General features: G+C 38.5%; 2 protein-coding genes across 5 annotated transcripts in view; one reads left to right on the top strand and one right to left on the bottom strand.

Annotated features, from left to right (window-relative positions):
- Positions 1-443: 443 nt before the first annotated feature.
- On the top strand, positions 444-13418 carry LOC107083271 (histone acetyltransferase KAT2B-like). Of its 4 annotated transcripts, none has more exons than XM_015372352.1 (18): positions 444-769; positions 2671-2797; positions 3625-3770; positions 3887-3973; positions 4067-4248; positions 4327-4518; positions 5892-5995; positions 6100-6222; positions 6496-6638; positions 7763-7971; positions 8040-8166; positions 9415-9525; positions 9647-9790; positions 9870-9984; positions 10096-10126; positions 10365-10428; positions 10791-10875; positions 12211-13418. In XM_015372352.1, the coding sequence occupies exons 1-18, from the start codon at positions 569-571 to the stop codon at positions 12402-12404; spliced, it is 2385 nt and encodes a 794-aa protein (XP_015227838.1). In that variant the 5' UTR covers positions 444-568; the 3' UTR covers positions 12405-13418. The 4 variants fall into 4 exon arrangements, with proteins under 4 accessions (XP_015227838.1, XP_015227839.1, XP_015227840.1 ...); XM_015372353.1 differs by having other exon boundaries at positions 6103-6222; XM_015372354.1 differs by having other exon boundaries at positions 445-769; positions 6505-6638.
- A 98-nt stretch (positions 13419-13516) lies between these two features.
- sgol1 (shugoshin-like 1 (S. pombe)) overlaps positions 13517-17071 on the bottom strand; it is a 6662-nt gene continuing 3107 nt past the window's right edge. The window contains exons 6-10 of the mRNA XM_015372357.1: positions 15210-16052; positions 15043-15132; positions 14310-14474; positions 13969-14143; positions 13517-13886 (exon numbers count right to left, since the gene is read on the bottom strand). Coding sequence (XP_015227843.1) covers positions 13730-13886; positions 13969-14143; positions 14310-14474; positions 15043-15132; positions 15210-16052 — 1430 coding nt within the window. The 3' untranslated portion in view covers positions 13517-13729. The remainder of the gene's footprint in view (positions 13887-13968; positions 14144-14309; positions 14475-15042; positions 15133-15209; positions 16053-17071) is intronic.

Here is a 17071-nt window from a genome sequence, read left to right on the forward strand (position 1 = left end):
TTAAAACAGCTTCACAACTTATTTTTCCTGAACTGTCTTTTGCATTTATTGGTCTTAATTATTACATTTCTTCACTGATGTTGTAATTATATGTATTAATTACATTTTATTTAAGGGTAGCAGAATAAGGGGGACAACAATCTGGTTTCCAGTTGTCTGAAAATGTTAAAACTAGTAATATTTTCCCTTTTATTTTACGAATATTTTATATAAAAATGTGAAAATATTCCATGAGCAAAAAAATCTTGCATTTGAAGACACTAATATTTTTTCAAAGATAAAAAGCTGCACTGGTGGGGGGGGGGCATATTATATTTCCCACTCCAACCACATTTGACCTTGAAATTTCCCCTCATTAGCTGCTTTTTGTGACCTCTCAAAGTTGCCAGTCTGTTAAAGTGGCCTGTCCAAATGTGCGCCCCCTAGCGGAGGAAAATAGGCCTGCAGCTAGAAATTGAAAATAAGGATGAGCGCCATGTCTGATCCTCCTCCTGTGGAATAGAGCGGACCGCGGAGTGATCGTCTTCCCCGGGCCCTGCGGTCCCTTCGGGGTTTCGGTGCTGCAGTCATGGCCGACAGCGCGGGAATTCAACAAGGTTCACCGGCCGTCGGAGCAGCGGGCCTGGTTCCGGCCGCTCCTGGAGCCGCGGGGTCGGAGGGCTCCGGCGCCGCTGGAGGATCCGCACGTATAGCAGCCAAGAAGGCGCAACTCCGCTCCTCTCCTCGGCCGAAGAAACTGGAAAAACTCGGAGTGTATTCATCCTGCAAAGTATGCACACTTTGGCAGACATTGATTCACTGCAGTTTTGATCTTTAAGGGGAGCTTGCTTGGGTTGGCAGCAATAGTTTATTAAATGCAAGCGCAGTAAAAGGAAGCCATTGCATAATTCGTTTTTTTTCTGTATTTGAATTTGCATGCAACAGTGAGTTTATGAAAGGATGTTATAAAATGAAGAAAAAACGTTGCATTGTGGCTCCTTAGCAGCGGGCCTGTAAACTGCAGCTCCCTCCGTGTTTTTACAGCGCTACCCTGTTTCTGTCAGGGTGGGGGGTGGGTGCGCGTAAACATTGGCTGCTCCCTTGGTGTCCCTGGCTGTGGGCAGAGGCGCTGCGTGTTTCTGCGTGTTAGTGCGGTGATCACCGCGCTTTCACCGCCAGGCCCGTCTGCCAGAGTAGATCTGGATGTATATAAGCGCGTCTGTGTGGCTTATGCAGCTATGAACCACTAACAGGGGACTGGGGTCTTTGTTTTGACAGGATGACAGCTGCTGGAGTGGGCGGAGTTTGTTGTGGTTCCAATGCGCATGCGCAGAATAGCCCAGCCCAGCTGACCCTCTGCCCAACCCTGTGTTTACCTTAGTGCACAGGTTTACCTCTGTAAATAAATATTACACCTTTGTTTATTTCAGTAATTCAAGTCAATAAGGATACTAATGCAATATAAAGCGCCACCTTTAGTTTTTTTTAAATGGTTCTATTTTTAGTTTTAAAGATTTTTGGTCACAGCTCATGAAAGAAACCTAAAAAAATTCTATGCACAGATTAAAAAAATAGCTACATTTAAATGTGTGAAATCTAGCATTGAAATTGTAATTTCTATTTGCAAACTTTACTCAGATCTGTATTGATTTTAAGGCAAATATATGAAGAACCATACTTCAGAATTAGCTCTCCTAAAAACCTACATCGCAGCGATAGAGTTGATTCTTTCCCGGTATCATAATCCTCATCACCGTGCAGGGGATCAAGACATCTCACCTGGTCAGCCGGGCCAACAATGCCCCTAACGACTCCCCCTTTCAGAGGCACAGACCAGTATCGGGTATTTCAGTCTATCAAAGACCTCAAACTGTCCTTATTTCTAAAGTGTGGACCTGTTCTTCCAGTTCAGTTTGCATGTTTTCTAAGCCAAAACAAGTCTTTATTGGGATACTCTATAAAGCTTGGAACTCAACGCTAATTATGACATTTTGAATTGTAAAAGCTTCATCGATGGGAAGCGAAACGTCTTCAAACTTGGAAAACAAAGTCCAGTGGATTGTTTTTTAACTTTTTTTGAACACACTTCAGACTCCTATTACATAACCCAAGTTTGGCGTATGAGGACCAGCTGAGGTCCACAGTAATGCTTCAACAGGCAGTGTTGATTTAGTCCAAAGCACAGCTGTTAAGAAGATATGCTTTGCTTTGCAGAGAAGCTATTTGGAGATACTATGGATTCATTATTCCAGCAGGGCCTTACCCACGCTGCCAAAAATGCTGCCATGTTCAACAACTCTTGTACTATTGTATTGGTTGGCCAGGAAAGGGATCTGACCTAAACCTCTCTATTAGATGCATTCAAGAGGAGATGAGCTTAGGGTCACCATTAAAGCATCTGATTTTCTGGGTTGGTGGCCTCCATGCCGTGCAGCACTTGTGCAATAATTTTTAAAATAAAAGCCATGCTTTACATTGGCATGCTTTACAAAGTTGACACTTTTATGTTATTCTGTTTAAAACTTTTGAGAAACTAATTTTCCAATTGCTGTGAACTATTAGCCTCCAAATTACTGAGGATGGATTCTTAATTTATTTCACTGTGTAATCATTCTATACAAATCTCTCTGCATGTTTTCTTTTTTGACTGATACAAGCAGTCCGTACTAATTTGAGTCATGTTTTCTTTAGGCTGAAGGAGCCTGTAAATGTAACGGCTGGAAAAGTCAGAACCCGCCTCCAACGCCTCCTCAAACTGACCAGCAGTGCAGCATAGTAAACCTGCAGGAACCTTGTCGAAGCTGTTCTCACACTTTAGGTACTAATTTACTAAAATGTATCTACAGCAATTAGTAGCTCAGTATGGTGCCCGGGAACTGACATGGGGAGAAAAAATATATAATGTGCAAAGAGGACTTTATTTGGTGTTAAAATTATTTGGGAATTTAGCCTTAATTCCCTTTTTATAATTCCATCTTTCGGTGTCTAAAGTCATGCATTTTCCATCTACATTCTCCCTCGATGAAGGCAGCAATGACTAAATTTTATTCCCCAAACACCTGCTGAGTGGCCCCTCACTGACTACTGGTACTACTGGAAACTGACTCCCAAATCAGCCTTTTTTTTTAGCTATAGAAACCAGTGAGGCCCAGAACTTTAAGGGGGGAGCCTATAAGCTTCACCCATATCGCTGGTGGGTTAAAAGATTGAAGTTGATATTTTACAGTCCTGCACACATCGGTGCATCTGGTCATCATTCATACCTGTCTGTGAATATTTTATTAAATTGAAATGCTTCACTAATGAGAAATCAGAATCTATTTATAGTTTAACCTTTACCTAAAATAAGACTTGATCAACTATCTTTGTCTATCATGTTTTTTGTATATCTGCTACAGAAGGTGCACTGTAGGAGCATTATGTTTTAGAATTTTGCAAACTATATACTTATGGTGCAGCCACAAATAAACATATCCTGAGAACAATTTTGAAGCACCCATTAGTTTTTTTGAGAGAACAAATGAGTATTTTGTGCATACGTTTATGCATGTTTTTTCCCATGTCAGATCTCGGGCTCCGTAGTTCAGTGTTGATGCAATCTAAAAAAAAAAATTCATTGCTTAAAAATCTCTGTTTTCCTCCCAGGTGATCATGTGACCCATCTTGAAAATGTTTCAGAGGAGGAAATGAACAGACTACTAGGTATTGTTTTGGATGTGGAGTATTTATACACCTGTGTTCACAAAGAGGAGGATGCTGACACCAAACAAGTCTACTTCTCACTCTTCAAAGTAACCTCCTGCCTTCCTCATCATTATATATCCTTATGTATTACTTTAAAGACACCATTTTGAAAACTGCATTGCACAGGAACAAAAGATGTTGTTTTTTTCTTGCTTTCCTACAGCTGTTGAGGAAATCTATTCTAGAGATGGGTAAGCCGGTATTACAGGTACAAGAGAGTCCTCCATTTGAGAAGCCCAGCATTGAACAGGTAAAGTACAGCTTCTCGCCGGGAGACAACATTGCATTTATTAAAGCTGTGGCATGACCTTATTGATCTATAATCCTTTGTTTATCGAAAAAGGGAGTAAACAACTTTGTCCAGTACAAATTCAGCCACCTACCATCAAAAGAAAGGCTAACTATCATGGAGCTGGCAAAGATGTTTCTGAACCAGATCAACTACTGGCAGCTGGAAACGCCCTCTCAGAGACGCCAACGGGTACCGACTGATGACGTGGCTGGATACAAAGTCAATTACACAAGGTTGGGCCAAGCAAATTTAACCTCCCTTGGCGCAATGTACTTTGCCAATTCTAGAATCTGTTTATGTGCTTTTTGTAGATGGCTGAGCTACTGCAACGTGCCGCAGTTCTGCGATAGCTTACCTCGCTACGAGACCACGCAGATCTTCGGTAGAACGTTGCTGCGCTCTGTATTTACTGTGATGAGAAAGCAACTGCTGGAGCAGGCCAGACAGGAGAAGGACAAGCTTCCTCCAGAGAAACGCACTCTCATTCTCACACACTTTCCCAAGTAAGTTTAAATATCTGAGATCAAACACACAAAAAGAAGCCATGATGAGTGAAAGAGGATCAGTGCCAGCGGTGTTCAAACTACAATGGCCCTGAAATATGAAAAAAATGTTTGCACTGTTCAGTTGTAGACATTCCCAATCCTCACACAATAAAATATATTCCTTTTTAGTTCACATTAATATATTTATATAGCAGAATTTCAAAACAAAGTTCATTTTTTTGTCAGTTTACAAAACAAATGTGTCAGTTCCATGTCAACTAAAATATAGAATCCAGTTTGGTCCAAATTCTAATCATTCCAGGTTACTGAAGTACAATCAGCCTCTGTAGATACAGTACAGTGAAATCATGTGGTCAATGATAAAATAATATATATGCAAAGAAGAAAAACTGACTGGATAAATTCATTGGTTCCTATTCCTGTGGAAGCATGTGACAACAGTAGCAAGAAACCACTCATATCAACAAATCCACCTCATGCTACCTCCAGTTAAACTTTTATACATGGGAGCTTCTAGACACGAACAAGGTCCTAGAAACATACTCTGCAAAAACTAAAACTCTAAATACTTAATTTTTTTTAAATTAAGTGCATTTTCCTTGGATTTGAGAAATGTCAGTAGGTCAATTTACCAATGGGATATGATGATGTACATTTAAAATAAGAAAAGAAAGAACTCCTTTTATGTTATTTCAATTGCACTATATCCAATTATCTTATAAGGGGAAAAACATGCAAACTCCATGCAGAAAGACCCCAGGCCAGTAATCGAACATGGAACCTTCTTGCTGCTAGGCAACAGTACTACTGTGCCATCAAGCAGTGTTGCTATATTGAGACCTAATTTCATATGCCTATCAGGGTTTTTGATTAATCCAATTTTGCACATCATTCTTTGATGTCACTAACTTAAAACACATTTATTGATGCTTTACATGGAAAAAAAAATAAAGGGAATGTTAAGTCAACGACAACAATAGCTTCCTTTAGGAACAAAACACCTTTTTGCTGCAGTAATAGATGAGAGATTTCTCTTTGAAAGTAAAAGGAATAGAGTACTCATAGAAAAAAAGACAACAACAAACAGTGAAGAACGTTGCCAGAGAATTTTGTGAGAGAAAAACAAACGGTGTGCAAAGTAGTTGCAGCAACAGGTCTGTCAAGGTCTCTGTCTAGGCAAGAGTTAAATACAAAAATACAATGCAAAGGGAACAAAAAACAAAACAAATCATGAAGGGTGAATAAAGTTAATATCTAAAATTGCTCACCCAGGGATGTCCTCCAGCTATAGACAGAATTGCATTGAAGGAATACACATTTAATGTACATTTTAAATGCGGTAATGATCTAGTTGTGTGTTTCTCTGTCAGATTCTTATCCATGCTGGAAGAGGAGGTTTACAGTCACAGCTCTCCCATCTGGAGCCAAGAGTTCATGGTGGGAGCAACTGGAGGGCAGATTCCCATCCACACAGGTAATGCAAATCATCAAATACATATTTGTTACTAATACAGTATTAATATATGCAATAAAACATTGTTGGGATTGTTTTCACTTTACGTCTTTACTTTTTCTAAGCAGTGATAAGTGCTCCCCCGGTAGCTAGGCCCATATACTACAGCACCAGTCCTGTGTCAGTGGACCAGTCGACCTGCGGAAGCCCTGCCAGGAAACTCGCCTCTGTTCTGGAATCAAACCCAGGTATCACAGATGGACCTTAGGTTTTTATTCTAAATAATGAAACATCAGTAATTGGTTAGGCTCTTTCCTTTTGCCTACTTTAACCATAATATATAAGGAGATAATGATAATAAAATTGGATTTGTAAAAACTTCCCCATGAACTGAAATTTACCTTACTGTACATGTTCAAGTGTTGGTCACAAATTTGCTAAAAAGAGGAGATTGATGTCTGTTTAAACGTATAAATGAACTATGGGTGTTTTAAAAATCCCTTTTTCCTGGGTTTGCATTGGCCTCACAGTTGGAGAGAAGCGTAAAGCCTCAGAGCCACTCCATCATGAAGAGAACAAGAGACCCAAGGTGGTGGGCGACATCCCTATGGACCTCATCAATGAAGTCATGGCGACCATCAGTGACCCTGCCACCATTCCAGAGGTAACCTTTGAATAAACTCTGTAAAACACAAAAACTTTATTAAAAAAAGTTAAAAAATATACTATAGGGTATATAACAATACAAAGCTGCTATTTCAAATCAACATGAGGATATTAGTGATGTCGTTTTTATTTAAAATCTCCAGAGTGGATACTTTTGGGATTAGGCTTTCATTATGTTGATCCTAACATATTTAGTATAGATTTGCCAGATGAGCTGGATTTTCATTTTTAGGAGGGTAATTTGGTTCCGTTTGGTCTTAAAATGTGAAAATGTGTCTAGCTCTTTTACAGCTTCTTAGGTTCTTTTTGTGCCCCATAAACTTTAAAAAGGGAACAGACTGAACCCATACATAAATGTTTTAGGAGACAAAGCTGTGACCTTGAAACTTTAACCGTCAGTCTGCCATGTTCATTTGCACTCATGTTGGTTTGTGTTATTTATCTTTTGATCAGGTACCAAATCTAATATGTTCTGTATTTTAAAATCATGGCCCCAAGTCTATTCCATGAAAGATTTTACGTATGTTGTAAAGCTGAGGTAATGGATTTGGGATAATTCTACAAGCGTTTATGCAGATGTTAACTCTAATTGCTAAAATCTGCACCACTACATAAATCAATGACCCATTTATCGGGAAGAGGTGGGATCCCTAAATCTACTTTTGGAAGGTAAATGTAGAGTTTTGAGAACTGCTTTAGTGGTTGAATTTTAAGAAAGTTAGGAAATTCTATATTTAAATAATAGTAAATATGAACTACATAACAGCGAATGGCTCAATACGTCTAGAAATAAGTTAGAGGAAGAATGAACAATTGGAAAGTACATTCTAATTTATTGAATACAACTGCATTTCTTTGGGGGGAAAAAATCTGTGATCATTGGGAATCTTTTGATAAAAGTTTTATTATTAGAAATTATAACGCTCTTTCACTGGGGTACAATCTACTTTGTGTTGCTCTATTCGTATTGTTTTCCCTTAAATAAGGCCTCTTTTATCAACCCGTATAAGGTTAATACGCATTTTGTCTTTTAACCAAAGGAAACGACAGTTTAAGACATTTTAAAAGATATCAGAACAAGATGACCGTTGATATTTTACACTTATCCTCCTTCCTGGTCAGACAAGTCTGCTGTCTGCTCATTCTGCTCGTGACGAAGCTGCCCGCCTCGAAGAGCGGAGAGGGGTGATCGAATTCCACGTCATCGGAAACTCGCTCAATCAGAAACCCAACAAGAGGATCCTGATGTGGCTTGTCGGCCTCCAGAATGTTTTCTCACACCAGCTTCCTCGGATGCCCAAGGAATACATCACCCGACTGGTGTTTGACCCGTGAGTGTTTGTGCTTTATTATCCTCACCCTTGCTCAGAAATAGGTCACAATGTCTCTTCTCTTCCAGGAAACATAAAACACTGTCTCTGATAAAAGATGGCCGCGTCATTGGAGGGATCTGTTTCAGGATGTTCCCGTCGCAGGGCTTCACGGAGATCGTTTTTTGTGCAGTCACATCTAATGAGCAAGTCAAGGTGGGAACAGTCCTTAACTTATTTCACTGTGTGCTGTGCTTTCTAGTGCCATTTATAAGTATTTGCTGCTAAGCTGTCTCTTTGCTCTTTGCTCTTAAATATATCAGGCCATGAACGTAATTTTAGTATCAGGCATAGATAACCTGAATAAATACTTGGAATTAAAAAAAAAATGGATTCTGTCAAATATCGCAATATTTCATTAGAAGATATTTGTATAATTTCAACATACAGATATATATCATTAGACAATAAAGGTATAGATTCAAAATATGACCGAATAGATCTTAAATGTTATGCATATTTATATGCAAGCATCCTTTTCATTCTTTTATTTTTACATAACTGTTAAACTTACAGCCACTAGTTGGCAGTGCACTGCCCAATAGCCCATTGTTCAGCTGCTACAGAGCAACTACAAGATCCTGTGAGATGTTTTACAGCTATATTATTATGAAATCGCAATATATTGTTGTTGTTCATGTATCTGTATATATTGGTATAAATCATATCGTATTATGTATTGTACCACCAAATTTCTCATACAGAACCTTTCTTTTTACATAAGCAGTGTTGGCGTTCACTGAATACATTCTTATTTTTGTAAAGAGTGAACTGAACAAATCAGTTTTGAAGTAAAGAACGTGAACGAGAGCGACGTTCACTCTGAGAGTTATGATGTATATATTTTTAGAAATAAAATTCTGGTCTCTTGCATAAATCCCAAAGGGAAATATCCGGCAATCAGATCCGGTCATTAAGATCAAGATAAGTTTAAAGGAGGACATTATCAGAGGTATACCTGCAATTAGAGGTATGCCTGCTAGACCACCTTTGAATGGTTAAACAAAACAGCATAGTGAGTTTTAGCCAAGGCAAATTCTTGAATTAAATCTGATTGAAATGTGTGGCAGCAGATGTTAAACCGCTAATGTTTGAAAATAAATCTACATAGACAAGTAGCTGAAATGTCCTCCTCAGTGATGTAAAACACCAACTGTTACAAATGCCGATTTTGGGGCCAAATACTGCATCCTACTGGGCTGGTTTGGATAGATTTTTCCTCTTAAAGGGAAACTATTTTAAAACTGCTGTTTGTATTTACTCAGGTAATCTCTCTATTATACTGTTTGGTGATCTGTAACCTTAGTTTCAGATCACGAAGTGTCTCAAATCAGAAAAATAAAAACGGAAGTCTGAGCAACTTTGGTGTTACATATGAGTCTGATCTTTACCTGTTGCTTGCAGGGTTATGGGACTCATTTAATGAACCACCTAAAGGAATATCACATAAAACATGAAATACTCAACTTCCTCACTTATGCTGATGAGTACGCAATTGGGTACTTCAAGAAACAGGTAGGTCTATATAGGTGAATATATAGGAATATATTTAAAATAGCTTCTTTTTACGCAACATAAATCCTGCCGCTTCCGTTAGAATTGGTCCTATCCTACTAATCCTTTCTATCATTAACAGGGTTTCTCTAAGGACATTAAGGTTCCCAAGGCCAAGTATGTGGGCTACATCAAGGACTACGAGGGAGCAACGCTGATGGGCTGCGAACTCAACCCCAGCATACCCTACACAGAGTTCTCTGTTATCATCAAGAAGCAGAAGGAGGTACTTAGGTGAATATTTAACCAAGTATTGCGTGCCTTTCACCCCCATTCACACCCAGCGTCTCTTGTGTCTCTGTCAGATCATCAAGAAGCTGATAGAAAGGAAGCAAGCCCAGATCCGAAAGGTCTACCCGGGGCTGTCCTGTTTTAAGGACGGGGTCCGGCAGATTCCCATCGAAAGCATTCCTGGCATACGTAGGTTACCGGGAACCATAGAGCACATAGAAAAACAAGCTCACACTAAGCTGTTATGAATGCTTTAATGACAATGGATGTTTTTTTTTTGTGGGGTGGTTATTTAAACAGGTGAAACTGGCTGGAAGCCTGCAGGCAAGAGGTAAGAGAATGAGTCCAGCTTATTAAGACCCTCAACAGATGATTTTTAAATTGATTTTACACAATGGAAATAATAAGGACTTTTGATCTACAACAGTAAATACTTTAAATAAAAGTCATAGTCTAGGCTTTTTTTTATTTTTTTTATTCTGTTTTATTTATATGTTAAACAACACAGCTAAACAAATGCATAAAATATTTATATTTATTTATACAACCCTTTTTCTTTTTTGTTGTAGCAAGGAATTGAAGGACCCTGACCAACTTTACAGCACCCTGAAAACCATCCTGCAGCATGTGAAGGTGGGCCTGCAGTGTGTTTTATTTCTCATTTTAATTTCCAGGATCAAGTTTCTAAAGTTCTCAGGCCCTTTTCTGCTCATTGCAAAGGAGACGGTCAAAAGCTCGCACTATATTTTTCTGTCGATAGTTTCACTGCAGCCAGGCTTAAAATACAGAAACTTTAATGTCTGTAAGATTCAATTTAAATCTGAGGATTATTTGGGTTTTGGAGAGCTAAATCATTTGTATCTTGTATGATATCCTTACGTAACCATGATGCATATAACTCCTACCCAGAATTATTAGCAAGCGTTAAGCACGAAATGATCTGGATAAAATCCAAGAAAGATGCAAAGAGTCATTAAATTTTCTTTGTGTTTTAGAGTCATCAGAACGCCTGGCCCTTCATGGAGCCTGTGAAAAAAACAGAAGCACCCGGTTACTACCAAGTAATCCGCTTCCCCATGGGTGAGAAACTCATGTTTACAGAGACATGAAAATGTTTCCCTCTTATGTTTGCGTCTCTTTTTTTGCAATTAAATGTCTTAAATCATTAAACAGACTTAAGTAATATTAACCACTTTTAACACAAGAAGCTGTTTTTTGGTTATAAGAATTATGGAGTAAGGGCAAAAGCTATTCAAAATAACCTTTCTATGTGAAATTGTAATAACTCCCTAAACCTAATGACTAGCTCTGCAACCCGTTCTGCAACAGGTACCTTCAATAATCTGTCAGGTTTAAGTCTGGACTTTGACTAGACCACTTCAGAAATTTCTTTTTTTCTTTATCTATTAGAGGTTCATGGATGTGTTTCTGTTACGAAGCAGAATTCATGGTTTCATTCACCAAATGATCCAGGTCCTGAAGAAGCATAGCAGCACCAAACCATCCCACTACCACCACCATGTTTTCATTTTGGTACAATGGCATGTGCTTAATAAACTGAAATGCTAAGGTGGTTCCATACCAAATGTAACGTGAAACACAATTTACACAAGTTTTTTTAAAAGTCTCATCCGTTTATAGAACGGTTTCCCCAAAATCTTTAAGATTAAATAAAAAAAATCAGTGGTGTGGTGTATATATATATATATCTATAAGCTCAATTCATATGTTGCTTTTCAAGCTTTTCAGTAAGCAAATTGAAAGGCATCCTTGTGACGTATACCGTGAGCAAAGGGGTAATCTAACCCACAACTTCCTAATTGATTGCTGCTAATCCAGATGACAAATATATCAGCTTTTCAAAGCTCCCCCATAGATCTAGCAGTGATTTGTGTTCTTGCTTAATTTGTGACCTTCCTGATTATTAATATATAATATAATTGTACATGGTTGTTGGTGTAATTTGTCAACATTGCTCCATTTACTTAGGGATTAGTAGCCCTTTTCAGACTGATGGATTTTCTTGTTTTAAATTTCCTGAGATCAGGGTGTGATGTGTTGTTTTTAGCCTAGCTTATGTGGTTAGACAGGTTCTGTTCAACTGATCAGTTCCGTCTATAGATGTGGCAGAGAGTTTATCTGAACTCAGCTTCCTAGAAAGTGGTTAATTGTATTCAACTTGTTTTAACAAGAGGAGAATAACTAATTCACTTAGCACTTTGCTCATCTGAAAAGCCTTTTCTGTAATTGTGTCATTTGAGAAGGTTAATTGTATTTACTCTGGTTATATTTGTCTGGTACTGTAGATCATTTTAACCTCAACTTCAACAAAAAATAACTTTGTATACATCGTTATCAAACAATAAGGACAATTTCTTAGTCGTGTGTTGCCTGTTAAAATGTTTTTATCCACAGACCTTAAGACGATGAGCGAGCGCCTGAAGAGCAGGTACTACACAACGCGGAAGCTTTTCATGGCCGACATGCAGCGCATCTTCACCAACTGCCGGGAATACAACGCTCCTGAGAGCGAGTACTACAAGTGTGCCAATATACTGGAGAAGTTTTTCTACACCAAGATCAAAGAAGCAGGTCTCATCGAGAAGTAGATGAAAGATGAGAGGTTTTTCTATCAAGGCTCTTGACAGAGGTTCAGTTAGCGGATAATCCAGAGGAAAAGAAAAAAAGATTACTGGTTGTGGTGTTGGTTTCAGAATCATATTTTATGTTTAATGCATGCTAGCCTTCATCCTAAATCAGATTTTTTTTTTTAAAGATCGCCCCATAGGGATGGAAACACTGAAGAGAGACTTTCTAATGGTTAAGCATTGCAGAAGAAACTATGATTCTATTATTTGTTCTAGAAAAAAAACTCAAAGCGTCGACAGCTGATTGGATATTTTTCCCCGTATCCAACTTCACCTCCTCAGTTTTTCCATACTGCCTCTTAGTGTCTGCCTTTTCCTCTTTTTTTGACTTGTCAAATGAGAGGTTGTCATGTGAAGGAGCCAAATGTTCGATGGATTGAAGTGTTACCTGTGAGCAAAACAAGCTTTGCTGTCTACCTACGTATAAACATGTACAGATCTGAGGTTCAAGCTTCTCTGATGAGTTCATCCTGCCAAAAGAGGAATATAACCTTTACATTTTGTACATATTTTAAAATCATTTTTAAGCACTTATGCCCTATGTATATTTTAAACGCATATACCTAAAACACATTTTCCCCCATTAACCCATAGAGGGCAGTTTAGACTATCAAAATGCACTTTCCCCCCAAAGTATTTACATGAATTTTACCCTCTTTTCTCTCTTTATTCTACTTATGGATTACACTGTCAACTCAGAACTACTTTAATAATCTAGAGTTTATTCTTATTTATGTGCTTTAAATCAGAAGAATAATGTTTAAGACAAAGTCTTAATTTATTATCTTATTTTTGTCCTGCAGATGGAGATTGATAACTTTATACTTTGGAGATAAATGAAAAGATTGTGCAATACGATGTAGTTTTGCTGTTTTGTAAAAAAGGTGTTTGTACTTTCCAAACTTTAGGAAAAATAACCTTTTGTAATGTCTGTAAAAATATATTTCATGCTCTTTGTACAATTGGTTTTATCGACCTAGAATTAGCCTATTTTGTAGACTAAATAAAACAAATATAAGGCTAACGTGTTGTTTTCTTTATATGTATGTTTCAGAACTTTATTGTTGCACACAGAAAATCAGAGATTTAATACATAGATCATTCAGGAAACTTCTAATCTTTCAAGATTATTAAGCTACATTTATGTAAAGAAAAACACAAAAAAGGGAATTTATGAAGAGAAAACAAACTGATTGAAGTTACTTTAAAAAGCAGCCTTCAGAGATTAAAAAAAAAGATCCTCTGAAGAAGTAAATGTATACAGAAATTTAAAAAAAAAGCAGTCTTCAGTGACATCCAACGAAAGACTCATTGTACTTCTCAAATGGCTGCTTGCTGCACGACTTCCTTGAATTTTGCACAGACCTCCTACCAGGCTTCTGTTTGAAAACAGGGGAGCGGAGGAACTGCAGGTCTGTGAACTTGTCGCCACGGCGAAGTTTACTGGTGGGAAGTAACAAAAACACCACTGGTTACAAGTGTTTTCTTAATAAAATATTCAAAGTGATTGAAACCATGAACTTACGCATTCAATGATGGTTCTTTATAGTCGACGACCATGGTGCAGCGCCGTTTGCGAGCGGGGACAGGAGCATCAGAGCGGCGTGGACCACAGGAGAAATTACGATAGGCTGCAGGGGACATATTGGTCATATCACACAGACTTAAGCCCCGCCCAGCTGACCTTACACCAACACCACCTGTAGAAATGTGAGGGGGAAAAAAATGGGATGTAGAAAAAAGCCCATAGCTATAGGAATTCACAAAGAAGAACACATAGGGTGACAAAACGACAAATGACACCAAAGAGGAAAAGGAAAAAAATGAAATGAATTATTTTTTTCATGAGAGTTGATTAGGACCTACGTTTTTGGCTTGTTTTAACCCTTGGAGTTTGGCTTGATGACAGAGAAGAACTCTCACTAGAGGCTTCTCCATAATTGGACAGCACGGTATCTATTCTCATCATCTCTGCCTCGACCAGAGGACTGACGACAGGGAAACAGTCTTCTGCTCCATCCCTTTGAGGCTCTAAAAGAAACGACTTTTAGGTTGCTATAATCGCCACATGCATGCTCCACAAAATAGATTTAAAACAAGGAAGATCAAATAAAAACTAAAGACTGCTATTTCCATATTATACTGTGAGTTCAAACAACCCCCCAAAAACTATTGGACATTATGCATCATCAGTAACTGGTTGGGAAACATTTGTTAGGAATTCAAATGCTCAACAGCTAAAATGTAGATCAGAAAGATGAAATTGTTCTACCTGGATTTCTACACTATTTTGGGTCACAATTTTAAACTCAAACCACGTAAAGAGGCCCAAAAAATGTATTGCAAATGTGTTTTTTCTTTTTCCTAATGGTTTAACTTTAAATAAAGAACCTGTAAAAAGCACAGACCACAGGTAAGACAAAAGAAGTAATAAAGTTACAGCTTTAAATTTGGAAATGAAACAGGTTAAAGACAAACCCTGATCCAACTTAAAGTTATTTTTCATAAATGTATCAAGGTCTGAGGAATACTTTTTTCAAACCACATGAAACCCAGGCTATGGTTGACTGAGGTTTACATTAATCAAGCTTTTACTCACTCTTCTGATTTTCCTGATCAGGCGGCTGATTAAGATCTTTCTCCTTTCCAGAATCTGTAACCTTCAAGTCTGACTCTGCATCCCTGAAGACTAATATTTACAAGAAATATTTTAAACAATGCCCATGAAACAACAAAAGAACCACTAACTCTACAGTAAACACATACCATAGATCTTTGGAGTTGGAGGGATGTTCTCCTTTGTCCTGGCAACCTGTGTGCGCTGGCCTCTACGAGTGGTCAAGGCTTTGGTTTTAGAACTGGACCGTCTTCCCCTCGTCTTCTGAGGGATGTACAGGCTGTCCTCTGATTCTGTTGACGGTGACGAGGAGCTGGATTCGCTCTGTTTGGGAACAGCTGCAGAGACTTCAGCTTGGGTCTCTTCATTAATGGGTGTAGCTGCCTGATTATCCTCAGCTTTCGCCTTAAACGGTGTGATGTGAACCGTTTCTTCACAGTCAAAGTCAAACGTGTCATTGAATCCCAGCGAACTGTTAAGCTTGTTGCCCTGCGGAGGAGCTGCTTTGCCCCGTTTGGCTGAGCGGTCCCGACTTTTGGAGCGGGCTCTGGGCTTGGGATTCTCCCAGGGCTTCTTTAACGGAACCCGATCGGGTTTCCGTCCTCTTTCAGGTTTCCGTGAAGCCGGTTCTGGTTTAGAGCGAGGCTGTTGCTTGGTTTGTTTCCTCCTGGGCTGTGGGTGCGATTTTTTAGGACGGACTGGCTCAGGGGTAGAGTGATGCACCTCATCAGTGTCACTAACATCTTCTGCCTCAGGTTCTGGCCTTCGGTGGCTCTGGTTCAGATCTTCACTGTCGACGCGAATAGGGCTTGGTAACACAGCTCCGAAATCAGCAACTGGGTCAGTGTTGCTCTGCAGCCTTTGTTCCTGCACAAGCTCAGATCGCCTCCTGCTTCTTCTATTGACCCGCCCACGCCTCACGCCCACCGTGGATGGCAGCGTGATCTCCTTGTCACAGTTAATGTGCTCTTTCCTTTTAGAAGGCGGGGAATCTGTGGAGAATGGGTTAAAAATCAGATATAAAAGTTTGATTATCCGTCACTTTAATTAATACAGAAGACAACTGCTGAGAAATAGAAATTAAAATAGTCTATCATACAGTTTATAGCATTAAATGAAAGTCTTTTTCTTCTATTCAGCTGTGTTACTTTTAATTAAATATGAGGGGGGGAAAAAAGACTATATTAGTGATATTGTGTAAACCCTATATAATCTGACTTAATTAAGCCTAAAGAGATCGTATTAAGTTTTAACCTAAAAATATTGAAAAATAAACCAAAACATGGCCCAGCTTGTCGACCGAAAGTCTGCAACACTTCTAAAAATTTATGGTTTTAAAATATGCTCCATTTTCTATAGAGATGCACGGTTCCAATTTTCCTTCTCTCGGTCCAACCCAATACCTGGGCGATATCAGATACCGATCCAACCGTTGGATGAATGAACCATATATCTGGCCATGTGAGTAAAGGCTTTCGTTTTGACGTAAACGTTGTTAAAAAGGTAACAAATTTACACAGATATAACTGTACTTTATATTATTTACTAACAAATAAGCAGCAAAAATAAATAAAAAAAATAACACTTTCCATGTTGAGTGCACTGGATTGGATATCCGATATCAAATCTCCAATATCCGATCCAGGTATCGGATCGGTGCATCTCTAATTTTCTAATTACAATTAATATACATTTTCTTTTTTAAATATTTAAATTGCTTTTCATGCAATACTATAGAAAGTGCTGGAGTTATTTTGTTAGTTATATCAATATTTCTGTTAACCAAAAAAAACAATGAATGGTGGTCATATTGTCAGAACTACAAGAGTATTCTAGGTCTGAAACAATTAATTGGATTAATCAATTACTGAAATAATCTTCAACTAATTAAACAATCGATTAATCCAGTGGTTCCCAAAGTGTGGGGTGCGCCCCCTAGGGGGGGCGCAATGCCATTGCAGGGGGGGCGCGGGAAGCGGTATGGATGAATGAAAAAAAAAAAAAAAAAAAA

This window comes from Cyprinodon variegatus, unplaced genomic scaffold, assembly GCF_000732505.1.
Source record: "Cyprinodon variegatus isolate N-32 unplaced genomic scaffold, C_variegatus-1.0 Scaffold71, whole genome shotgun sequence".
Classification (NCBI taxonomy): domain Eukaryota; kingdom Metazoa; phylum Chordata; class Actinopteri; order Cyprinodontiformes; family Cyprinodontidae; genus Cyprinodon; species Cyprinodon variegatus.

Excerpts from the sequence above, each read along its gene's own strand:
- LOC107083271 (XM_015372352.1), top strand. The coding sequence starts at position 569 with ATGGCCGACAGCGCGGGAATTCAACAAGGTTCACCGGCCGTCGGAGCA. Across the intron at positions 770-2,670 it reads GAGTGTATTCATCCTGCAAA|GCTGAAGGAGCCTGTAAATG; the intron begins GTATGCACACTT and ends TGTTTTCTTTAG. Across the intron at positions 9,985-10,095 it reads CGAAAGCATTCCTGGCATAC|GTGAAACTGGCTGGAAGCCT; the intron begins GTAGGTTACCGG and ends TTATTTAAACAG.